General features: G+C 37.6%; 1 protein-coding gene across 3 annotated transcripts in view; it reads left to right on the top strand.

The window, feature by feature from the left end:
• The window catches only part of Fbn1 (fibrillin 1), a 223145-nt gene that overhangs the window by 28596 nt on the left and 167843 nt on the right, over positions 1-26706 (top strand). For 2 of the 3 annotated variants that reach the window (XM_076850756.1, XM_076850755.1), the window contains exons 3-6: positions 442-524; positions 2663-2761; positions 13223-13318; positions 16633-16728. In XM_076850756.1, coding sequence (XP_076706871.1) covers positions 442-524; positions 2663-2761; positions 13223-13318; positions 16633-16728 — 374 coding nt within the window. The remainder of the gene's footprint in view (positions 1-441; positions 525-2662; positions 2762-13222; positions 13319-16632; positions 16729-26706) is intronic. The other variant, XM_076850757.1, reaches the window with a different exon arrangement.

Raw genomic sequence — 26706 nt, 5'->3', positions numbered from 1 at the left:
GGTAGCATTTTAGAGGTGAGCTGGGCCATAGGAAAAAAAATATACCCAGTTTGAAAGAGTAGAAATTTAGATCTTTATGTGCAGTAGATTTTATTATGACCTTTTAAAACCAGATTGGTAGAAATTGTATTGTTTAAATTAGATTCCTGTGGCTACATGAATTTTTACACCTGTGTATTACCATATGATGCACTGCATTTTGCATCTCTGGATTTTATTGTCTTGATGTACTGTAAACATAGATGATATTAAGGGATATCTCTATCGGTATCATTATGATAAAATGTCCCAAACTACTAAGCTAGCATTGAGTGCCATGATTTTATTTTCTCTGTTTACCAGGATTCATCCTGCTTTTTAATTTAAGGATTTTTACCTCCTTGTTATTTAGTCATATCTTCTCTTCTAAAAAAAGTATGGAATTTTATGTTTTTGTTTCAGACCTAATGTATGTGGATCACGTTATAATGCTTATTGTTGTCCTGGATGGAAAACCTTACCTGGTGGAAATCAGTGTATTGTCCGTAAGTACACATCATTTTGCTTGTTCTTTTGTTACTTCGGTTGTATGACGACCTTTAGAATTTGTTCCCTTGTAACCACATGCCATTAATATGTTTAAAGTTGAACCTTTCAACTTTAAGCTTTTCTTTTTTTCTGAACCAGGTTGGGATTGCATTAGTTTTGTCAAAGTATTTTCACACTTTTAACTTGATGATATCCTTTAGAATATTACTGAGATATAGAGCTTAAAGATATAGAGATACTTTGATGGAGGTTGTATGTCATTTGCACATGTTGTGCTTGGATGCACAGACTATGTAATCACTTTGATTTTGAGATAAAGGGTATCATTGCTGATTTTCTTATTGTAATTTCTAAATTTGTTGGCCACAGCAGGCCACAGGTCTCCCCATACCATGCACATTGAATTAGGGTAATCAGAAGCAGATCTAATTCTTAGACAAAGGTGAAAGAAAGGGGACAGAGAATCCAGGAAAGATCAGGGGAAAGACTAAGGAAGAACTCCAGAGGCGTCAGACATTCTTTTATTGATTTCCACTATATGAAAAACCTCCATATTCTCATAATAGCAAGTGTTGAGTGACAGATCACATGCCAGACAAAGTACTATTTAATGGAGACACTAAGTCAAATGAGTGATGGTGTCTTCCCCCCATGAACCTTTACAGACATTATTCCTGTGAAATAAATTCTAGTTTTCAGGAAATCCCATTAGTATAATGAGGAAATATAGAGCTGAAAGAACATTAAGGAGTCACTTAGGTCCACCTTATTGGCCATAATAGTGTTGTATGGAGAAGAGAAGAAAAAATTTTTTAGGCATTTTTTTTCTTTTTTTTGGTATCAGGGATTGAATCCAAGGGCACTTAATCACTCAGCCACATCCTCAGCCTTTTTTTATATTTTATTAGAAAAAGGGTTTCAGTGACTTGCTTTGGGCCTTGCTAAGTTGCTAAGGCTGGGTTTGAATGCATGATCCTCCTGCCTCAGCCTCCCAGGTTGCTGGGATTACAGGCATGTGCCAATTTGCTTGGTAACCTGAAAAAGTTTATCCATTCCCAATTCTTGACTCTGACTAGAAAGTTATGTTATTCATCTGGCATAATGTGGTTCATTTTAAGATCAAAATTGAATCACTAGGAGGGGGAGATAATGGTATTTGGAATTTTCTAAATGAGCTTGATAACAAAACCGTTTCCCAGTGATCTGTAGAATTCTCTGAAAAATGTTATCAGCAGGTACTGAAATAAATGTTTATAGAATTCTTTGACAGTTTATTTCATAATAGTTTCTGCTCTCCATCCTAAGGTCTTTTTGTGTTTTAACCCATTCTGTCTCATCGTCCCAGATGTGAAATACCTACAAAAACTTAAACTAAGCAACAAATATGCCACTTATGGTAATTTTGAAACAATATTTGAATATTATGTTTACAGAATGAAAACTTGGGACTTAATGAGTTTAATGCAATTAAACTTAATGTATTTTAGCCTGCACATCATGCATGCCTCTCACAGGACTATGCAAGAATATATTATTTAAACTTACTCCTCGGACCACTAGCAGAGAGTTTGGAACCAGCATGACATTGGTCTTTGGGTGGCATGAAAATATAAAACTCTTAAGAGATGAAGGGTTTCCTAGTGGGAGTTAGAACTAGGGCAGTGGATTCCAGATTCTCCCCTCAGACTATCAATGTCATTCAGAACCGGACAAAAATTAAACATTAAACACTTAACAGTAAAATTGTCTCCCAAGAATATTACTGCAATTTTTTAATCATTAAATTATAAAGTTAGTAAAAAATGGAGTTCTTGTAAGCATATATTTAGGTGCAAGATTTTGGTTCTTTTTTCCCTTCATAGCCAGTCCTGGGCTTTTGATAGATTGAGTGCTGTTGAGTAAGTAGAGAGAGACTGAGGACCACTAACAGGGTAAAGGAGCTACCATCTTCTAAGGAAGTTTTAGTCCAGCAGACTTGTTTTATAGGTCAATATACCTGAGACTTAAGGTTATGTTCCAACAGTGGAGTTAGTGAGGGGCCTGAGAGCCCTGGGCCCTTCAGTTGAGTACTGGATCCCTGCAGTTAAGCGTGTGCTCAGTCTACATGCTGACAGACCTCTGGTTTTATTCACAGCCATTTGCCGGCATTCCTGTGGGGATGGATTTTGTTCGAGGCCAAATATGTGCACTTGCCCATCTGGTCAGATATCTCCTTCCTGTGGCTCCAGATCTAGTGAGTCTATCATGTCATTATATATAATATTATTTTATGTGGTTATGCCCTATTTTCTCCTAAATTTGCTTTTGGCTTTTCTCTTTGCCTGCAATACATTTTTTTCACTAGAACATCTGCCTTGTCTGCTTTGCCCAAAACACTTGGAAAGGCTTTCCTCAATCTGGCTTCGCATTTCCTTCTTCACTCTTTATAGGAAAATTACCTATGGGGCATAGTTACATGAATAATATAAGGATTATGACTTTCTATGTAGGTATGACCTTATTCATCTTTGTATCTCCAACGTAAACACTGTAAAAGATGCTCAATGAAATGATTGCTTACTGACCATTTTTGGCTCAAGAAAACAAAGCATTTTTCCTTGTGGTACTGAAATATGAATTTGATTAAAAACTTGTTTAAAACTCAAAAGACCCCTGCCTTTGCAAGAAGAAAATTTGGGAAGCCTTGATGGCAGTTCCTAGGGATGATTTGTCATGAAGCACAAAAACTCCTTTTCAGAGTTTTGCCACTTTTTTCTATGATCATCAACCTATGATGCCAAATAAATGTCTATAGTTCATCATAAAAAGCCTGTGCTTTTTTTCTTGTTCTACTTTTTTTTAAAGTGTGGTATCTACAGCAGTGAATTAGGGAATTGTGGGAGTTGAAAAGGAGGTGAGTCATTAGTTGTTTAAAAAGTTGAAGTTTATATCTGTATAAACAGCCTCTCAATACCTCAACCATCACCAAGACAAAAACAAAAACAAAATCTAGGGACCTTTTTCCATTTCTAATTCTTAGTGAGAAAACACGTTCTCTTTATAGTATGTTCTGTTTTTGTCAGGGTTTTAAGAAAAAAAAAATGTTGTGGAGTAAATATTTCCTCTTGATTTCAAATACAGACTTTGATGTGTCAAGGTCCATTACCTTTTTTGGGGGGAGCTGGGGTGCCGGGTATTGAACTCAGGGGCACTTGAACACTAAGCCACATCCCCAACCCTATTTTGTATTTTATTGAGAGACAGGGTCTCACTGAGTTGTTTAGCACCTTGCTTTTGCTGAGGCTGGCTTTGAACTTACAATCCTTCTGCCTCAGCCTCCCAAGCTGCTGGGATTACAGGCATGCTCCACCATGCCTGGATAAAGTCCATTACCTTTTAAGAGTCCTAGCATTTAAATGTGTCTCTCATCAACCAGTTAACAGGCTAGGGTGAGTTGTCATGTTTAGCAGACCCTCTTGGTATCCATTCCATGTCCTTTGTGAACACAGGTGAACAGGGCAGACTCTGCCTGAGAGCTTTGTATAATTTTTCTGGCAGGGGATCATGCCATGTCTAATGTACATACAGGGCAAGTTAGACTTGCTGCAAAGTTAGTGGACTTAGAAGCAAATTTTAACCAATGACATATGGAGAGTTGTTGGATAAGGGCCCCAGCTTCCTTGCCTCCCAGTTGTGATAACTACGAGGTTTATCCTGCACTATCTCCTGAAATTCCCCAATGAATGGAAATCTTATTCATGGAGTTAGTAGACTTGATAATATAATTTATTAACTTCTTCCTTGTCCCACTCGCCTATCAGTGTTTCATGGAGTTACTTCAAAAACAAGTTACATCCATTGAAATCATTGTCTCAGAATCTGCTTCTGGGGGAACCCAGCAAAAACAGCTTAACACTAAATACAGCCTGTTGTAGATTGGGATAGAAACCTCCCCATAGGATGGTGACTTCTTGCTTATTGCACTAAATGTAGCATATTATTATTTGACTTCAGTTTGGTTTTGAATGTTCATTCTCCAAGTAACAGCAGGTTCACTCAACACAGCAAGGGCACATGAGCTAGAGAAATAGAAAAAGACAGAGAAATCAGCAATTCCAGGAATATGTCAGACATCTCTCTCTCTATCAGGAAGACCTCCAAGCTGCCATGGAGGAGGGACATTCTCAAATTGGGTAAGAAGTATAGATAACCAGTTGGGAATAGCTCCCGTCTCTCAGAATCGACTAATACTGCACTTCTCTGGGGGAAGAAAATAAGGCCAGATGGCAAAATGGGGTTTCCAGCTGGAAAGATCTTCAATAATAGTGGGAACTGCTCATGACTTCTCTGTCAAGTAAAATTCATGAGATGTGGAGACAGGATATTAGCAAGGCCAGAAGGGAAAGTGTGGTCCCAGTATACTTCAAACTGGACATGGAATGGGAGTTAGAAGTGCTGTAATAAAGTAAAAAAGTCCTGAGGCCAGATTTAGGCAAGAGACTGAACTCCAAGACTTGGGGGTGGTACTTTCTGAAGAAGTTTGAATCTCATCTGTAATTGGACACTGGACAAAGTCCCCAAATGGCCTGTAGATGAGAGTTGGTATAAGGAGGATGATCTGATTTTACCAGGATCTTTGAGGTATTTGGAGCCTTTAAAATTGTTGACTTGGGCTCTCCCTGAACTAATGTTATCTATACAGCTTGCAAAATTTAAGATGTCAGGTTTTAAATTAAGGGTAATTGGAGATGATCAGAATTCCTTTCTGATTCTTGGATGTTCTAGGGAAGAGCCGGTCATTATACAGGACTTTCTGGTGACAGGGTGGTAGACAGCAATGTAGAGAGATCACTGGATAACTCTTGTGCTAATAAGATAACCTCAATTCAGTTAAATGTTTGCATTAACTACCTATCATTCTACTAAAAGGGACCAGTTAGATCATTCCACCAATTTTTCCTATGTTTAAATTTGTACTTGCTCTGTGATTGGGTGAAGGAGGACTATCAAGTTGTGGGCCCATTAGGGCCTTAGTTTTCTCATCTGAAAACAGAAAGAATATTATCAGGGCTGCTCTTCCAGGTGGTTTTTGATTTGAGTGTCCTGTGCCTCTGAGAATAGATAGTGATTTTTCTTGGTGGTCTAAATGAGAGGATGCTTTTCTAGAAGGTTCAAACCACCAGTCAGCAAATCTCTTGGACATCAAGCTGTAGCTTCCCTTAATCTGGGGCAATACTTTACACTGGTCATTGAGGCACCAAGGCAAAAGGTCAGAATAGTGGTTTATCTAGACTTCAATTCCAGGTCTCTTTAGGACTCTTCTTTACTCTGTCAGTCTCTGAGGCTAGAGATGGATGCTGAGCAATCCTAGTTCTCATAAAGACCTATCAGTATTCACACTGATCTGTGAATTTACTCTAATTCTTCTTAACTATGTATACACACACACGCACACACATGCACGTTAGCATGTGATACTGGGAGTAACAAACTCTTCACCTTAATAGATTGTCTTAGTCCATTCAGGCTGTTCTAACAAATGCCTTAGGAACATTCCTTACAATTCCAGATGCTGGGAAATCCAGGGTCAAGGCACCAGCAGATTGCATGTCATCTTCTGCATCCTCACCTGGCAGAAGGGCAGACCAGCTCCCTGGGGAGCTTTCACAAGGGCACTAATCCCATTCATGAAGGCTCTGCTGCATGACTTAATCACCTCTCCAGAAGCCCCACTGCATACTAGCATCACACTGGGGATTAAGTTTCAGCAAATGAATTTTGAAGGAACACAAACATTCAGAGTGCAGCATATATATATATAGTTATATATAACATATTGTTGTAACATTTATTCTCTATACTTTATATTTTAGAAATTTGGAGAATTTATATTTGGAAGTTAACTTTATGTTCATCCTGTTTTAGTTTTCACACTCTTTAAAAAGGAGTTTTAAAATTAAACGTTGAGATGATTGTATGCTCAGAGACAATTGTAAGAAATAAACTGGGAAGAAATAAGAGACCCAGAATAGCCTGGAAAGATCCTGTGTACCCTTTACTCAGTTTTCCCCACAATAACATCCTGCAAAATTGTAGTACAACATAATAAGCAAGATACTAACATTGGTACAGTCAAGACATAGGACATTTACATTATCACAATATTTCCCTCACAGTCATTTCCTTCTTGCCCCCTGCCCGCCTTTATCTTGAAAAGTATTAACATGTTCTCCATTTCTATAATTTTGTCAATGCAGGAATGTAAATGGAATCACACAGTATATAATCTGGGATTGGCTTTTTTTCACTCAGCATAATTCTCTGGAGGTTTTTCTAGACTGTTGCATGCATCAAACAGTTCATTTCGTTTATAGTTAAGTAATAATATATGCTAAGATATGCCATGGTTGGCTTACCCATTCACCTGTTGAAGGGTATCTGGCGTTTTTTTGTTTTTTGGGTTTTTTTTGGTCCAAATAAACCAGCTACAAACATTCATGTGTAGGCTTTTGTGTGAAGCCACTTCTTCATTTTTCTGGGATAAAGGCCCAGGAATGTGATTTCTGGTTTGTATGGTATTTGCATGTTTATCTTATTAAGAACTGTCAACTATTTTGGAGTAGCCATACCATTTTACATTCTCACCAGCTGGGTATAAATGACCCAGTTTTTCTGCATCCTTTCCAGCTTTTGGTATTGTCCCTATTTTTAATTTTAGCCATTCTCATAAATTTTAGCATATAGCCATATCTCATTATGGTTTTAATTTGCATTTCCCTAATGGTCAATAATGTTGAACATCTTTACATGTGCTTATTTATAACTTGTATGTATATCTTTCTCAGTGAAATGTGTCCTCATATCTTTTGTCCAGATTCTTATTGGATTGCTTATTATCATTTGACATATTCTAAATACTAATTCATTGTCAGATGTGTGATTTGCAAACATTTTCTCCTACTCTGAAGCTTGCTCTTTCATATTTTAATGGGCTCTTTTATAGAGAAAGATTTTAGATTTGATGAAGTCCAGCATATCAATTTTTCCTTATTAGATTATACTTTTGGTGTTCAGTCTGAGATTCTTTGCTTAATACTAGATTTCAAAGATTTCCTTCAACTTTTAAAAAATGTTTAATAGTTTCACATTTACATCTCTGACTCATGTTGAGATACTTTTGATCTGAGATCTGAGGTTGAGTTCTAGGTTCAGTGGTTACTTACCGATGTTCAATTGCTCTAGCACCATTTCTTTCGGAAAATGCCTTGAATTATTCTATATTATTATTATTCTATATAATTCAATATTCTATATATGAAATATTCTATATTATTCAAGGCATTCACACCTTGAATTATTCTATAGTTTGAATCTTAAATGTCCTGCAAAGGCCCATACATTGGAAGTTTGGTCCTAGGGAGGAGCTTTGGGAGGTGGTAAAGCCTTTACAAGGCTTGGTGGGTGGTCTTTGGGTGATGTGCCCTGGAAGGGGATTATGGGACCCCATCACCCTCCTTGTTCTCTGTTGCTCCCTGGTGACGAAGTTAGCAGTTTTTCTCCACCACACATTCCTGCTGTGATGTGCTGCCTTACCACAAGCACAATGGGGCTAATGAATCATGGACCAAATCCTCCCCAACTATGAGCCCAAAACCTTTTCGCTTAATAAGTAGATTATCTCAGGGATTTGTTATAAGGACAGAAAAATTGACTATCACACACACTTTTGTATCTTTGTAAAATATCAGTTGGGTAGATTTTTGAGAGTCTATTCCTGGATTCTGTATTTTATGTCATTGATCTACATGTCTGTCATTGAATTACACAATCTTGATTACTGTAGCTATATGAAAAAACTTGAAATCGGGTAGACTAGTTCATCCCACTTTGTCCTTCTTTTTCAAAATTGTCTTAGCTATCCTAGCTCCTTTGCCTTTTCATAAAAATTTTAGATCTTGTCTATAGATCTACAAAATCTTTGACTATTTTGTAGAAGTTATGTTAAGCTAGTATATCAATTTGGGGATCATTGACATTTGGGGTAACCACTTAATTTTTTTTTTCAAGTCATATCATTTTCCATTTACTTCCATTCAATGAGAGTTAGGAGCACTTGTTCTCTCTACATGAATCTGAGCTCTAAAGGTGTAAGAAGGCTGAGGAATTCTAGGCCATGTATTAGCAAGTTTGAGGGAGTGTAGTGTGATCACATGCCAAAAGAGTAAGAATGCTCAGAGGAAAGGTAAGCGGTACTGTAGCTGACTCTGGAAGATGTGACTCTTGGAAAAGTTCTTCAAAGAACTGTTGGATTTATATGAGCAGGTAGGAGGGGAGTGCATGGAATCTATTCAGACTTGCCTTTAGAAATAGTGTTTGCTTTCTGGTTGGTCCTCTATGGAAGAATTTTTTATCACAGCTGTCATTTAATTGTCCTTCTGTGGACCTTTTTTTTTTTTTATCCCTGATAGGTTTTTATATTTTGAGATACTTTAGTGACATTGCTCCTCCAAGCTGTGTGTCTTGAGGCATCACAGAACATTTATGCACTTTAAGGGAAATGTCATTGCTGTTCTCTCTCCCAATGAAAATTATTTTTATCCTGCAGTGACTTTGGCTGCCCCTGTGGATTGTTGTCTCAGGTGTAGTTTCAGGAGCTGGTCTGGCTGTTTAATTTGTTTGTCTGTGCTTTCCTTAGTACCGAAATTAAAACACATGCTCACCATCAAATGTTTTTTGCTGATTGCTCCCAGTGTTCTTTCTGTGGGTTGTGCCGCACAGAGGTTGGCTTGGTCTTAAAAATCACTCCAGAGCGAGGGCATCCCAAAGAGAATCATTGCCTGAGGTGTTTAGACACAAGTGCCAGCCCTGCATCTCTTTGTTCCTATGGCACGCTCATGTCATTCTCTTCTGGGTATTGATTTTTAAGAATTAATTTGTATTATGCTGTCATCTAAAGAAAGTCTCTTCTGCTGCTCTTCCTGCTGCCTGGGCAATGGAAGGTGTTTAGTCAGAATTTGATGAGTGACTAAAACAGATGACTGACATCTGAAAAGAACATAAAATGATTCAGGATCTTTTATAAATGCAGGCAAATGACAACATTATCTGTTACTTCTAGATAGTGAGCCTTATGTGAAACCCTTTGATTCTGTCTGCTCATCTTCAAGGAGACGTCCTCTTTTAGGTGTAAGGACTCACAGGGTCACTGCATGTGGCAGCATAAGATGAACACTGATGCTTTGTTTCCCCTAGTATTCTCAGTTTCTGCTAAAATATTTTTTAAGATTTTGTGTATATATATATATACATATATATATATGTATATATATATAAAAATTTGTAAATGGACATAAAACCTTTTTATTTGTTTATTTTTATGTAGTGCTGGGAACTAAAGCTGGTGCATTGCACATGGTAGGCAAGCACTCTACCACTGAGCTACAACCCCAGCCCCTCTGCTGAAATCTTAATACAGATTGAGATGAGGAATATATTTGGATGTGGGGTATTTAGCTCATTCAAAGGATATAGCAACCTTATGGATGTAAGTGGAGCACCTATTTTTTTAGCTGGCTTTTTCAAGAGCCATAGAACCTGGTCTGTTAATTATGACACATAGGGAATTCTTGTTCACATAAGAGTAAATTTAGAATATTCATCAGTGGCAGGATTCAATCCAAATTATAACCAATCCATCTACATGTACTGTCTAAACTGTTTTCTGCTTGGGTAGAAGAGCTACATATTCACTCCTTTTATTTTCCTGCAGATATCCTGAGTGACTCTCACACCTTTAAAGGAATATTTTTCCCCACTAAAGCTCTAAGAAACTCACAAGACATGTGAAGTTTCTCATGGTGAACATGTTATAGTAAAGCAGGTGATGAAGATCCTTTCATTTGACAGTGGACTCATTCCCTTCCTCCCCCAAGGATCCATGGTTTATTGGTTTGTGTGGACCACTGGACTAACCGTGCTGTTTTACCAGCCTGAGCAAGTGGTTTTATTTTTTAAAAGAGAAAGAATATTTTATGATGGAAGAAGTTCACCTGAAAAACAGAGTTAAAAAAAAACATATAAATGCATATCAAGGGAGGTTTTAATTATACTGCATTTAAATGTAAACTTAATCTTTCTTCCTGGGAAGAATTCATTCTGATTTTTCACTTGAACAAATAATGTAAAGTCACTATTTAAACTACTGTTGGTCTTTTTAAAAGTTTTATCTCAAAGTAGCTAAATGGCTTTGTTGCTCATGTGGGAATGGAAATTAGCTCTTGGCATGAACTGCTTTAATTGAAATCAGTTTGTGGGCTAAGTTCCTATGCTGCTTGACTGATGACATCATTTCCTGTGCTTTTCCCAATCCTCACTGTTTTTCTAAGATAGGATGAAGCTAAGTATAACTTCAGATTTTAAAGCAACTGTACACCTTTTCCTGACCTACTTAGAATATTATCCAGCATTTTATCAAATCCTTTTTGCCTTGGTATCTTTATAGATAACTTTTTAGTTAAAAAGCATTTTGGCTCAGATATTTTAATGGGCTTATAGGAGCCTAAAAAAACAGTTTGTTTGAATCAGTTTCCTGGGTTGCTTGACTTCTATAACAATGCTCCATCAAAGGAGTTATTTCAGCTTTTATGCATAGAGAAAAAAGACAAAAATATTTTTAGTAGCAGTGTACTGTGTAAGTGCTGTGTAAGTGCTTAGCACACAATAGGCAGCTTCTCAGTCTCAGTCTTTGAGCATGGCTTTTGATTTCATTATCATGTAGCATGAGTTGAGAAAATAGAAGTTAATTTAGCACCATTATGTATAGCACCTACATACAGGTAAGGTGCTACTCTAGGCGTTTGAAGGGATGTAATTAATAATTGTGGCATTCTTAGCTCTCAAGATTTTAGGATAAAATCAGTTGGGAATAGGAGAAATAACAAAATAATACATATTCAAAGAGAAATATAAAGTACTTTGAGAGGAAGGAGGGTTTGGGAGAGGGGAGGGAACAGAGATCAGAAAAGAACAAGGAAAAGAAGATATATTTGAAAAGTATGTTAGATGGAGGTGGAATCTCAGGTTTGTGAGAATTGTGTGTTGGTGATTGAAAATTGGGGGGGGGGGGTGTGAGGAAGAGAGAGAAGAGGTGGGGTGATTAGAGAGGCGATTCCATGAAGAAAGAGGCTAGCACAAAGCCCCTGGCACAGGCATGCTGCATAATAGGAATCCATAAATATTTGTTAAGAGAATAAAAAATTGGTGTGTAGATTGGAGGACTGGTTCACAAGACATCTTATGAGTGAGTGTGCAGACAAGCCATGAAACACGTCATGTTATCATGCTTAGGAGAGCATTTAATGCTGAGGTGCAGGGAGTCCTTCATGATGATGGTGTTTCAGTAAGTGTGTGGCTCTTGAAAAGGCATATTGTTTTCAACTCGACTCTGTTTTCTTTTTGTTGTTGTTTATTTTTTTAATCTAAGAGGCCATTATAAGTATTGGGTTCTGCATCTTTCTTTCCCTGTTGTCAGGCTGGGGTTTGTGTAGCTGCTTAGTAAAATGGCCCTTTGTCCTGTGGCCACTTTCTGAGACTGCACTGGACTCTCCATAAGGAGCCCTGAAGAGGGTGGCTGCTGGGAGGAGTCTTCTCTGGTTCATGGAGAAGATTTGGCCCCTGTACCTCAGGAAGACTGAGCCTCAAGAATGAGCAGAGCAGCTGATTTCAGCTCTTGGACAGAAAGAAGGAGTTCTTTTCTCCTAACATAAAATTGTGGAGTATTTTCCTCCCACAATGTAGAGGACAAAATAAGCTAAACTGTCCAATTCCCAGTTCTGGCCTGATTGTATAGAGATGTGTTAAAAAAGATTCATGATTAATTCAATCGAGCCTTTAGTCCTCTCCATCCACTCCAAGTAGGACACTTCTAGATGATGAGGAAATAGATTTTGAAAGTGCTATCAGCATGCCTAAGTTTCCCCAGTATACCTATGCTGTTATTTCTCCTAGTGGAACCTCCTGGCATTTTTAAGAATATAGCATCTTCTGCTGTCTCATGGTCTCGGGTCTAAGACTGTCCACCCTAAGCCCTGAAATGTATACTTTTGTAGGTGAAAATGTGGCAAAGAGTGGATTCTAAACACTGAGGGTCTTCTTGAGTTTAAGGTTACAATTTAAACAAGCAGCTTTTTCTAAGCCCAGTCCAGCCTCCTCCCATCTGCAGGCAGCCTTGTTATTAAATGCCTTTCTAGGTATTTTTTTTTTTTCTGTTTTCTGCCTCCAAAACTTCCTTTAACAAAATCATGTGGAATTTATTACTCTTGTTTCCCTGGCCACCTACCTGGGACTCTGAATCATTTCACGGAAAAATTATTGCTATTGTAATTTTGTCTTGTATCATTACTCACAGCACTGCTTTCTTGTTGATATAAATTATAAGAAATGACATTGAGTTGTAAGTTGTGCTAAATTAGGGAAGTCATTTAGCTCTATTAAAGTAAATGCCAAAGAAACAATTACAGTGCATTGTAAGTGATTTTATGCACACAAGTGATAACATGCTTAGCATTGTTGATTAGGTCACTTCTGCATAAATATGTGGATCCTGATACATTGTTTTATTTTCTCTTCAAATACTACAAATCAACTGAACTGTTGAAATCTATGTACTTAAATTGCAAAAATGAATCATTCTCCTTCTTCTTCTTTTTTTTCCAAGTACAACACTGCACTATTCGCTGTATGAATGGAGGCAGCTGCAGTGATGATCATTGTCTGTGCCAGAAAGGATACATAGGAACTCACTGTGGACAACGTAAGTAAACCAGGTGGTCACCTCGATGTAGACACATAGCATAATGAAATAAGTGCTGATGGATTTTCTTTGATTCCCCAGGACACGACATTTTTAAAGACACCTAGGGACCCTTACAGATGAACACATCACTTAACCAACACATTTGGCACCAGATTTCCTTTTGGAATGTTGATAATAACTTGTTTTATTCATTTTCCTTTCCTTTGTCTTTACCACCCTGCTTGCCTCAGACCTTTGATTGACAGTCACCACCTAAGGTGCAGGATCATTGTTAGTTCCCAATATTACCTTCCATTCATTTGTTGAACTTTTCCATTTGGATTTTCAGGAAGCATCTCAAATAAAGTATTTGAAAACTCAACCTCATGTTTCCCCCTAAACATGTCTTTTCTCTTGATTAATGGGGTCTGCAATTCTTTTTAGTTTCCCACACTAGGTTCTGCTACTGTAGTACTTATTACACAGTGTTCAGTTGGTTGGTTCATTCACAACCACCATTTATTGCATCTGCTCTCTACCAGTCCCTGTGCTTTGCAGAAGATGAAAATTCCTTTCAAAAAGCTTATTTTTAATTACTCTAAGAAGAATATATAAAAACTGGGAAAAGTTAAAAATATGAAAAATAAATGATAACTAATCCCATCATCCCTGGTGCTATCTTCTAGATTTTTAATGCATATTTAGATCTTATTCTATTCAGATCTTATTGTGTATAATAATTTTTCCTACAAGTTTTTCATTTAAAATTTTATTAGAAATATATTCATATCATTAAATATTTTAAAATACATTTTAATGGTTTCATAAAACTCTATTATATTCATGCTTTACTACTTACTTAATGGTGAATATTATTTATGTAGTTTTCAGTTTTTGCCATTGTGTATATATTTGTTATGATGAAAACTACTATTATAAATAAACCAAAATTCATATAATACCCTACTGACCATCCCCACATCGCTGCTGGTAAGAATATTGGCTGAGTTTTGTACAGCTCAGCATGGAGAGGGAAGAAAGGCAGTGCAGCCTTCCCCAGTGTGAGCGACCCTTTGGCCTGAGTCTCGAGGGATGCTTCAGAGTTCACCTGTCAAGAGATGGAGGATGGTGCTTTTAGGCAGATAATATCATGTTCCGAAGCACTGGAATAGGACATAATAGGGAATGTGGGATGCAGCAGATGCTTTGGTGTTGCTGGACGTTGAATATGGAGAGAAGTGAGGAATGGGAATAAGGTCAAATAGGAGTCATGGGCTAGGTTTTGATGTCTTTATACATATAATCTTCCTTCCGAAGTCAAGACAGGAAGGGATATTAAGGTAACAAATGACAGTGTGCACTTATGAGTTACTTGCTCTATGCCTGACACTTTTAAAACACTCTTTACATGTTTTAACTCATTTAATGTAATGGCTTTTTGAGTGGGAAGCCATGAATAGTACTTTCTAACAATGAGGAAACTGGGGCACGGAGACTTCAGTAATTTCTCTAAGGATATACAGATGGTAACTGGCAGAGTTGGTGTTGGAACCCAGGCAGTCTGACTCTACAGCCCAGGTGTTTAGTACTATGAATACCCATCGTCTACACTTTATTTTAAGAGGGTTTACAATGAGAAAGATCATTGTGGCCACAGTGGTGAATCAACTGGAGGGGAAGAAACAGAAAGCAGAAAGACTAGGCTAAAGTAAGGCTCTGGTTACAGAAATGGCAAAATGGGGATGGATTCAGAGGCATTTGGAAGGAGAATCAGGAGGGGCACCTCTCCTGCTCCATTTGACGCTCCTTGGGGGAAGGTTAGCACAAAGCCCTGCACACAACAGGTACTCATGTAACTCTTGCTGAATTCGAAAACCAAACCTTTCCTTAACTTCATTTTCCTCATCTGTAAAATGGAAGAGTTGGGTTCAGCAATCTCAAAATTTCTTTTTTTCTGCTTAAAATCTCTTAATTTTTCCCTGACTACAAATGAAGAGGTGAAGCAGAACAACTAATAATCATAATTCTCTCTAGTTTTTATGATGAGAAATAGACACCTGTCATAATTTTAAGCATTAAAAGGTTATATCAGTTCAGGTCCTCTGCTGCCGAGTGGATGCCAAGAAAGCATTAGATGTATAAGAGATTTATCTGGGAAGAGGCTTGTGGAAGCTAATGGGGAGAGGAAGCAGGATAGTGAGGACTTGGCTTTCAGACCACAATGTGGTCTGTTCAAGGAGAGAAGAGAGGAAGAACAATTATGGGGCAGGAGCCTCAGACAAGTGCACCTCTGATAGAGCCTTGGCTAGGCTGGTGGCAAGCCTAGAGCAAAGATTTCCCATCAGAGTTCCATGTTGGCATCAATGGCCAGATCTTAGTCATTGGCTGAGGGGGTGCCTCAGGTGAGACTGTTGTAGCACATCTGAAGGTGTGGCAGGTGGAAGCTGACTGCCAGCTTAGCTCCTTACAGAAACGTCTCCAGAAGGGAGAACTGAGTGGCTCAACTTCACGACTGCCACAGGAGTAGAAGCAAAGTTCATGGAAAATGTGTGAAGGAACCTTAAATTTAGAAGGAGGTATTAGGAAAAACATCATGGAAGAGTGAGGTTGAGCTGGGCTTAGAAGAAAGGGTGGAATGGCAGATTTGGTAGGGAAGAGCCTAGCACCTGTGGTGAAGATGCCTACAAAGTCATGCCTGCAGAGTTATAGGAAATTGTACAGGGAGGAGTTGTTTAGAGCATAAGTTTTCAACTCTTATTTTAATGCCTTTTCTATCAAGGAAAATGTCTCTCTCTCTAGCATCTCAGGGGTTATCTCACCAATAGTTTTATAGATTCTATTATGACACTCCATTGGGTCTTCATTATGACACTCAAATTACTGAATGTTAGTATGGATGTTTCATTGTTTGCAGTTAATTGTGTAATTTTACATGCTACATTTCTGTAAGGGTGATATCAGTGGGAACAAGTGTTTCCCTTCCTGGGAGCCCTCTCTAATTGAAACAAATCATAAGCCAAAGAGTCAGCTTGCTAAAATGTAGTTGCTCTCTGGTGAAGTTTTCCAGAAAACACCACTTTGGATGCAAGACAGAAAGCATTGCTCAGATACTGCGTGTGATGTGACAGTATTAACATGGAAAGAAGTCACTGCTCAGGCAGTTGCCTGAGGGACATCTGAGGATCTCTGACTGTGGGGCAGCTGTTCAAAACAAAAATAAATACCAGAGTGATTATGTATATTTTTATTGTTGTCCTTTCAGGGGACTGCAGTGTTACCTCATTAGCATCTATTCTCAGGTAAAGCTTCTCAGTTCTCTCCTTATCTTACAGCTGTCTGTGAAAGTGGCTGTCTCAATGGAGGGAGGTGTGTGGCCCCAAATCGATGTGCATGCACTTACGGCTTTACTGGACCCCAGTGTGAAAGAGGTAATGTATTTTGAAATCATATGCATAAAGACCTTCTGGTGGCTAACCTATTATTGATTTGTGTAGGCCCTGGATTTGTCCAGCTATGTTTTGAATTTTGCTGAGCTTTGTGGATGTTTCTGAATTGTCCCTGGAAAGTACGACAAGGCCTTGGCCCTGAGTCTGTGCATGTTTTTCAGCAATCATGCTGGTGGAATGCAATATTCCTTAGGAAGCATATATGTAAGATTCATAGATGTCTAGGGATGTCCCAGGAGTATGCCAAATAATAAACAGCTTTAATTTTAATGTGAGTTTCTGTTTTCAAGTTCAATGCTCACTGTTGCTTCTGATTAAAAGAACTGTTTTACCTGATTTGCCTGCCTATACATGCAAATATGATGTTGAGATCTATATGGATGTGCAGTATTCTTAAATTTCCCCCCATGAACTTGGCTTTATTAATCATTTTGTCTCTACGTGTCATTTTCTCATCACTCCTGATTTTATAGTGAACATTTAGGAAGTTCATGTCATACAGAACTGAACTGGAAGATTACTTGGGAACTTTTTAAGTGGCACACTTTTATCCAAAGTTGTATAAAGATCTTCTTCTAAGATGGATGGTAAAGATTAAGTAGCAGATATTCAATATGTGTCATTTAAAACTTAGCTGAGAAAAGCAAAGAGCAGAAAGTGATATGTGAAAAATTGTTTATTTTCTCTCTTTGTACATGTTCAACTAAATTCAGTCATTTTCTAACAAAGCAACAGTACATATTTTGGTGAGCAACTCTAGGTCAATTGCTGTTATTATTGGATTAAAATGATATTGTAACTTAATTAAATCCCTGCAAGGTATTGCTGATGATGCATAATAGACCCTTGGCATCCTTCTGAAGTCCCTCCTTAAACTGTCTTACAACTTTTGCACTGGTTATTTTTGTTGATTTACAGCTAATATACATCATCCAGTGGTACTGAGAGTAATAAAGATAACTGTTTATAATAGGTAGTATCATTCTGTACCTTATTGTTTACTCATTGAAGATGTTGGAGATTAAAATCATTTACACGTGAAGATAATTTCTCAGATGATAATGCTGAGTTTTACTTGTTTTGGAAAAATTACTAATAAAAGGAATTTATAGGTTATTTTTATTTCTAATGAAGTTGTTAATCATTTATTGAAAAGAATATTGATTCCAATAGTTCAGATATCGATGATAACAGTCTGAAATAAAGAGGGCATAACATCGAACCACTCCACAGTTATTTCTTCAAGATTTTATCTTTGCTTAAGAGGAGGAAATGGCTTGAATGGGTTAAGTGTTACTCAGGGTTTCTTCAAGTTTTGGGGTGTCTATCACTACTCCCTTTCAGGGAGAAAGGCTATCCTGAAACCTGCATAAAGGTGTCAATGTCTGTTGGCTCCAGAGAATCTTCATAGTGGTGATTATGTAAATCAAAACAATCCCTTAAATGACAGATTTCGGAGCCTTTGTGGTAGTGGAGAGGGAGTGGAGAAGCAGAAGGGACTGTCTCTATTCATTGTCCTCTACTTATTTGGACCATGAGCACAGCTCTGACCTTCAGTGGGACCACGGAGACACCAATGTCATTTCCCTCATTAGATGGGAGAGGGGAATCTTTTTTATTCCAGGACTGTGTTTCCATTTACAGAGTCTGCTGTTTGAGGGCTCTTCTGAAAGTTATCCACTTAATTCCTTAAACAGTTAGAGTCAGTCTACGCTCTTATTAGATGTATGTTGGTGATTTCAAGAGTGAAGGATAAATATGTGGAACCAAGTCAGGACAAATCCATCCCGAAGCACTAGAAAATATTCAGCATGGTTTCTCATGATGGTGGGTTAGTATACTTCTTATGTTGTGGATAGTAGGATAATGCCTAGGCTAATTATAATCTGTTTTTATCAGGGTGTGACTTTTTATTTGTAAAAAATAAATTTTCAGGAAGCCTTCACTGTTTTCCTTGCTCAACTCACATTCTCACTAATTCTTTGTCTATTCCTCTTTTTATAGCACTTACCACTTTATATCAAAACTTCAGATTTCCACTTACTCCACTAGAATGCAACCTCTTTGGGAGGTTGCATTCTACAGTTTCATCATCTTTTTATTTTTTAACATACTTGACAATAATGGAATGTATTACACTCATTATTGCCCATTTACAGCACAAATTTTCGTAACTCTGTATATAAAGTATGTTCACACCAAGCTTAGTGCCTGATGGAGGGCACATGATTGATAGACATTGAACTGGATTCCTTGTATAGTGTCAGAAGATCGGAGATATAATTATCAGATATGGCTAAGTATCTTCTGGAAATAATTGCTGTTTGCCTGCTTGTGGATAGTCCTAGAAATTGCCTAGCTCTCTCAGGGACCCAATGTAACTGTGCAAGATCCCTTGGGAATGATAGTGGCAGGCTTTGGATCACTTAATGTCAATAAATGAAACTTAATAATCCATGAACATCACATTTTGGTTTTTGATGGATATTCATGCTTGAATTTTGAATCATAACATTTATTCAGACAATCAGATTATCAAATTTGTCTCACTTGCAACATTTATCTGTTAAAATAATTTGTTAAAATGTCTTGGTTAGTTGGCCACCTTAGGCAGGTAGTGATGATATATTGTAGCATTGCCTGTCTTTCTTCACTCAGAGAAGGAAACATTGAAACCACTGGGTTATTGACCTGAAGTGCTTACTTTGTAAAAACGGTATAGGAATAGCATTAGATATAGTCTAGAGTTTATCACAGTCCCCACCACTTCCTGTTGTTACATACCCTGCTTACTTCATTCATTTAGCTTCCCCTGGTCCCTGTGGGCACTTAAGTTTGCCACCTCCTGCTGCATTCTAGTCTCTTACCTGTTTTTCCTATAGATTTACATTTATGGTTTTCTTGTTGTTCCCCATCCCCTTTGCCTTCTCTCTTCCTGGGTTTTGACCAAGCAGTAGAATTTATCATTGCCTTAGCTCAGTGGTACAGTATGTTAACATTTGTTATCAGAATACTGAAATGAGGTCAGTGCCTGTTTTTCCAATGACAACACAAGTGAGTTGTGTATTGCTATAGTTACTGCCAACAAAAGACTGTGTGGAGTCATGCTTTCTCTTGCCATTTGCTTCAAAATGCAGACCATTAAAAATCTTGTTAAATGATCTTGCATCAAACACAGTGAATCATTTGAGTAGATGAGGTCTTTGAAGGTCATGAAAAAAAGAGAGAAGAATGATGGGGACAGACCTAAACTTGGAGTTGAGGGTGTATGTCATGGTGAATAGGCATATAGAAAGAAAGAGAAACAAAGGAAAGACACCGGGGAAACATGAAGGGAAGCAAGAGAACCAAGAGAGCACGGAGCCAAAGAAACTGAGGCAAGAGGGAGTTTGAGACTTAGTTTGGTGGTCACAGACTTACTGAGGGGTCAAGAAAATGAGAATCACAGAGGCTTTTGACATACTAACAACTGACATGTACTGACTCTTTACAATGTCACAGGCGATATGTTGAGCATTTTAGCTTTTTTGCAAAAACATTATGAGAAAATTCCTATAGTGAGACCCATTTTACAGGTAAAAAGAGATCAAAACTGAACAGTCTGGCTTTTAAGACTGTAAACATCAGCGGTGCGCTACACTTGGATTTCAGTGGGAAGGGGTCATTGCTTAGCCATAGAGAATTTTCCAAGGAATGGTAAAAAGAAACCCCGAAGCATGAATTTTAGGGTAACAGTAATAAACCTTTTAAAAAGTGCCATTCAAAAAGTTTGGCAGGCTGGGGTTGTGGCCCCGTGGTGGAGCCCTTTTCTAGCACGTACAAGGCCCTGGGTTTGAAAACAAAATGACAAAAAACAAATAACTATAAAATACAAAGATATTGGGCTAGGTGGATGGTTGTCCTCCGTGGTAGAGTTCAACTAAGTTGTTTTGAAATAATTTTAAAAAGCAAGAGAAAGAAGTGTTGAGTATATTGCTTGGATGTGTCTAACACAGGGTTCTAGAAAATTCTTCTGTTTGATTGATTTTGGTGATTTAAAAATGTCAGCTCACTCTTGGGGAGAGTGATTTCTGTCTGTTTGCAGAACATATAAATGGGCTCCAAAGGACCAAAACAAAACATGCCTAAACATCGATGTCGGAAATGAATATTATTGTTTAGTGTGGTTACCATGGCAAGCTATATAGTTTCCCTACAATGTTACAGTTGCTCAAAACATATTTGGAATCTTCTGTTTTTGGAAATGGCTTTACAGAGTCAGCAATACATTCAAATGAACATGTGGCCGTTTTTCCCCTTTGGGGAGGCATTTTGAATTTTTTAGAAATGGCCTAAAATAATTTAATGTTAATTCTAGTGACAACAGTGGGTAATTAAAAGTTTTAGCTGTTTGGGGTCAAAAATGGACTTAGGAGAAAATAAAACAAAAACTAGTGAGAATAATTTTCTCACATGGCTCATAAAGCATGTAGAATTGGATTAATGTTTTAATGTCAGACTTTATGTGAGCCAGAGGATAAAGCCTTTTGGAAGCATAAATGCTAATAGCAAGAAGTTTCCTATCGTTAGTCCATCTGGAGATCTTCATCACATACTGTCAGAATGTGAACATGCACAAGAGTGCTTCTAAATCCCGATTCATTTGTTCTGTTAAATTCCTACCCATGTCTAATCTGTGAAAACAGTATTTGGATTTTTGCCAGCTCCAGAAAGTCTGTTGGCCATTACACTAACTATCAGTAGGTAAGTATAGGGGAAGGCATTGTCGAATTGGTAGCTTGAAGGAAAAAGAACAACGGGGACAAAGGTGAAGAAGAAAAAAATGAAAATATGGAAATAGCCCATATCCCCCTAGAGAAGCAGATCAGGGGAGGTGAACTAGATATGCATGAGTCCATACATGCCTCCTGGGAATTGCAGTGTGAATGGAGCTAGAAAGGCTTTAGTTTGTTTGCACAATGATGGAAAGAATAGAATGAACAATAACTAGGTTAACTGCGACCATCTCATTTTTGTATGGGCAGTTGTCACTTGAGAAATTGCTGTTCTCATCCGTTAGGTTATCTTAGGATATATACATGATGATTTTACCCAGATATCTTTATGATAATTTCATCGATCAAGTATCAGAAAAACATGTCACGTTAAGTAGTCAATAAATAACTGTTCATTGTAAATCTTGGCAGTGAGGTGTCTACACTGTTCCTAAGGAATGGAAAATACTAATATCTAATGATGTAAATTGATAATAATCAGATGGTCCACTCTGGGTACACTTATCTCATAAAAGAAAGTAGAAACATGACCTTATCTCAGAGGCCTGTTTGGAAAGCTTCATGGTATCAAGAGTTGCTTTGTCTTTAAGATTTTTTTAAATAAATTTTATTATATATTTACAGTTTACAACATGTTGTTATGTGATTCATATAAGGAGTAAAATGGAGCCAAGTGCACTGGTGCACGCCTGTAATCCCAGTGGCTTGGGAGGCTGAGGTAGAAGGATGTCAAGTTGAAAGCCAGTCTCAGCAACTTAGTGAGGCCCTCAACAACTCAGCAAGACCCTGTCTCAAAATAAAAAATAAAACAGGACTAGGGATGTGGCTCAGTGGTTAAGCACCCCTGGGTTCAACTCCCAATATATCCCCCACACACCCCAAAAAAGTAAAATGGCTACTATAGTGAAGCAAATTAGTTTATCATCTCACAGAGTTACTTTTTGATGACAAAAGCAGCTGAAACCCACTTATTTAACAAAAATCCCTAGTACAATTTTATCAGTTATAGTCATTGCAGCATTACTTATAATATCTAAGATGCGAAAATAATCTAAGTGTCCATCAGTGGATGGCTGGGTAAAGATATGTGGTATATCCATATGTGTAATGGAAGAGCACTGAACCTTAAAAAAGGAGAACTTGCCATTATCCACAACATTTATGGACCCATAGGACATTATGTTAAGGGAATAAGCCAGACACAGAAAGAAAAATATATCACAGTCTCACTTATACCTGGAAACTGAACGAAACAATTCAAAGGTCAAATATATAGAGATCAAGTATAAAACAATGGTGGGTCAAAATAGTAGCAGATATGTAAGTTGAATAAGTGTAGAGATCTAATTTATAAGAGGAGTTATTTTTCTTGTATTCTTTTTCCCTTGGTATTTTTCTGAAAGACATTGATCAAATGTACATTTCATGTCTTTTTCTCGGTGTGCAAGTAAATTTTACATAGCACAGTTTCTTTCTTTCTTTCTTTCTTTCTTAGAGACTAAACCTGGGACACTTAACCACTCTAAGCCACATTCTCAGCCCTTTATATATATTTATTTATTTAGAGACAAGGTCTTGTTGGGTTACTTAGGGCCTTGCTTAGTTGCTGAGGCTGGTTTTGAACTCATGATCCTCCTGTGTCAGCCTCCTGAGCCTCTGGGATTATAGGGATGTGCTACTGCACCTGGCCAAAGCTCAGTTTCTGACACTAATTTGATCAAATTTTAAATTGTAGGTGGCTATTTTTTAAGTTCCTAGAGTAAATGCCACAGGCTGACCCCCATTTGCCAGTGCCTTTGGAAGGCAGAGCTCTGTGAACTATGTATGTTTTTTTTTTCCTTTCCAAAAGGTAACAAGCAATAACCTGTTGTTGATAAAATATGAGTCTCACTTCTGGTATTTAGTTGAAATGGAAAGTAAACAAAACAAAACAAAACAAAAAATAATGTGTAGATAGCAGAAACAGAATGCCCTACATGTTACTGTGCATTTAAAGTGGTATTGTAACATTTGGCAGCTGGTGGATCATTAAATAAACTTGATTTTCCTAGAATAGTTCCAGGAACTACAATTGTTGACAAAAACATTCATTTTTATGGTTGAGTAACGGTATGCACTGAGGGCATACTCTCTAGCCTGCCTGTCTATGTGCCTGGTATGCACAACAGGACTGGTGGGATGCAATCGGAAAGCAGCTTGATTCTCATCTCCCAGTTCATTGTGCCTCTCTTCCTACTCTGTGTGTTGTTAGTTCTGCTGGTGGATAAGATGTTGTGATCCCTTTCAGAATTTCTTCCCTGAAGATCCCTTAATATGGGCAAAGGTGTCCATGTTCTCACTGTTGCTTACATTTCCTTCCTAGCCTCTGATGTCCAGTGGTAGCTCCAACCTCTTGCATCCTTATTGCTGCCCCAGGCAGCCCTCTGGGAAAGGATTCAAGCTCACCCCACCTCAGCTTTCTCTCATAGTGGCTCACTGCTGGAACCACTCATGCATTGCCACAATAAATTGCTGGAGTGCAAACTAATTTTGACACAGTAGCAAACCCTCCTTGGACCTGTGACTTAGCATCTGGCCAGCCAATTTCTGGACATTTGACAGTGTCCAGTGCTCAGTGTCCTTCAGAGTGCAGGGGATATATGCATGTGGTCCAAGCAATTGCTTTGAAGTTTCTCTCATGAATGGGATCATAAAGTTTGCCGGAAAGAGCTAGTGACAGCTCAGCCCTCTCCCAAGTAACTTCCCTCTCTTTTCCATCTCTTCCTACCTTGGACACATTAATATTTTCTGTATGCATAAGGGTTTAAGAAGTCATCACCACCACCCACATTACAAATTATGCATCATAGGTGTCACATTGGATTTTGAACGTGTCATCTGTTTGTTCTGATGCTTCAACTGAAATTTTCATTTCAACATGGTTTTATGTTAACAAAGCTAATAATTTAATACAGCTATTAAATTTGTTGTAAATTTTGATGTCATGGTTTCATTTTCAAAGTTTGTTTCAACTTTTTAATTTTTTTAAAAAAAATTTCATTAAAATTTTTTTTAGTTGTAGATGGACACAATACCTTTGTTTTATTTATTATCTTTATGTGGTGCTGAGGATCAAACCCAGGGCCTCACATATGCTAGTTAAGCACTTTACTGCTGAGCTACAACCCTAGCCCAACTTTTTTTATTTTTTATCTCTTGCAAACTTTAAAAATGATAAAATTAATTTTTGTAATTTAGCAGCCAAATTTAATATTTGGGCTACTTTTGAGTCTTGGATTAAAAACATTAACACAGCACTGACCAAAAGAAATATAATGTGAGCTCCATTATAATTTAACTTTCCTAATAGCAATATGAGAAAATAAAATGAAAAGGTTGAATTTTATTTTAATGTAGTATATATTGCTTAACCCAATATATCTAAAAGTTTTATTTTGATACTCAGTAAGATATACTAATAAGATATATTGTTTTCTTTTTTCCATACCAAGTCTTTGAAACCCAATGCATATATTATACTGCATCTCAACTAGGACCAGCTAATAGCCTCATATGGCTGATGGCTACCATATCAGACAACTTAGCTCTCAAACCCTGCTTCCATTGATTTACATCAAAACTTCAAGTAGGTCTCTATAGGTCTCCAGTTTCCCTTCCTTCTCCTCCTCTTGCTGCTGCTTCTCCAACTTTTCAGAAAGCAGCACCTTAGTAAGAGAATCAATGAGAGGCTATGTCATTATTTGAAAATCAAACCAATTAAAAAAATGGAACCAGGGGCCTCAAATTAGAGTTTAATTCCTCAGGATCTCTTAGTGGAATCTTGTTCAAATAAAAGTGATAAGCACAATTTTCTGCAGTCATGCAAATTAGATATAACAACTATAACAAATATTTAATAAAAGCTCAGCAGAGAGCTAGACACAGTGATAGAATCAAGTAAATGGTTCTCATCATCATGGCCTTAAAATGTTTATGGAAAGACAAATACACATGAATCAGGGCAAGGATTTAGCTAGACAGAGAAGATGAGGGAATGTGCTACATAAGAGAAAGTATACATGTTGAGGCTCAGTTTGACTTGGGGCAAAGGGAGGACATAGTCCGTAGGAACCCCTCCTGTGCCACTTTCATGGTGATAGAGTCCTGTGGGAGAAGAGGCGGAGGTGCAGTGCTAATTTGCCCAATTTCAAAGAAGGGAGAATCTATTGCATGCCTCACCTCCGTTCTGCTCAACTGTGCTTCTGCACATGTTCTGTTGGAGGCAGCATATTGGGATTTTAAAAAATTCTCCTTTGTGTGTATAAATTGGGGGAGAGGTCCGATCTATTTCTGAAACTGTTTTAGCTTAATCTTATGGATAGCAGTCTGGAGACCCTTACCAATTTTTATAGGTTCAATTGAGAGTATTCAGAATACTTAATGTTTATGCTCCCTAGTAGTTATGATCTCTAGAGAGTATATGCTGTTTTTAGTTTATGAATATATGTTGGACAAATATATGGAGCTTCATGGTCCAGATGATGTGCCAAAGTACTTTTTGTAGAACATTAGTCCTGTGGGGGCTTCCAAGAAATGAAGTTTCCATGGTCAATATCATTTTGGAAACTCTATTCCATGTCCTTCGTTGGAGAGGCACTGAGCATATTAGCCTATTACCTCTTGGGAGTCCTGCAAGAAGGAAACTGTTTTGTCTTAGTTTAACCCGGTGATTCCAAAACAATCAATTCTAGAATCCTTTCCCTCATTTTTTTTCCCTTAACACCTTAACATTCTTATCCTAAAAATCTGGATTCTGATTATTTTGTAATTCATTTGATAGGTCTATGACATCTTTGTATTCTAGGTAGATATTTTATCTCTATACATCATCTTTATTCTGAAGAGATGAATATTTGTTTGAAAATCTAGACGTTTTGGGGAGGAAGGTCTCTGTTATATAGTCACTACCTTTGTGTTCCTAAGAAGATTAATTTGACCATAAATTTAAGTGTGACATAAGATACTCATTGCCTTGCTTCTCAAAGATTTTAAAGAATGACTTACACAAAGTAGGTCATCCCATTAAACACTGGTAAACCCATGGTTCTAAATGGTGTGATGTGGTTGGCATGTATGCCGTCCTATTTCTTATCAGCCTTGGGGGTACTATTTCTAGAACTAGAAAATCAAGAATTCTTAGAGCTGG

The sequence above is a fragment of the Callospermophilus lateralis genome, chromosome 3, assembly GCF_048772815.1.
Source record: "Callospermophilus lateralis isolate mCalLat2 chromosome 3, mCalLat2.hap1, whole genome shotgun sequence".
In the NCBI taxonomy this organism is placed as follows: Eukaryota; Metazoa; Chordata; class Mammalia; order Rodentia; family Sciuridae; genus Callospermophilus; species Callospermophilus lateralis.
Note: the sequence above shows the minus strand (reverse complement) of the source record. Positions and strands in the feature narration are given on the sequence as shown.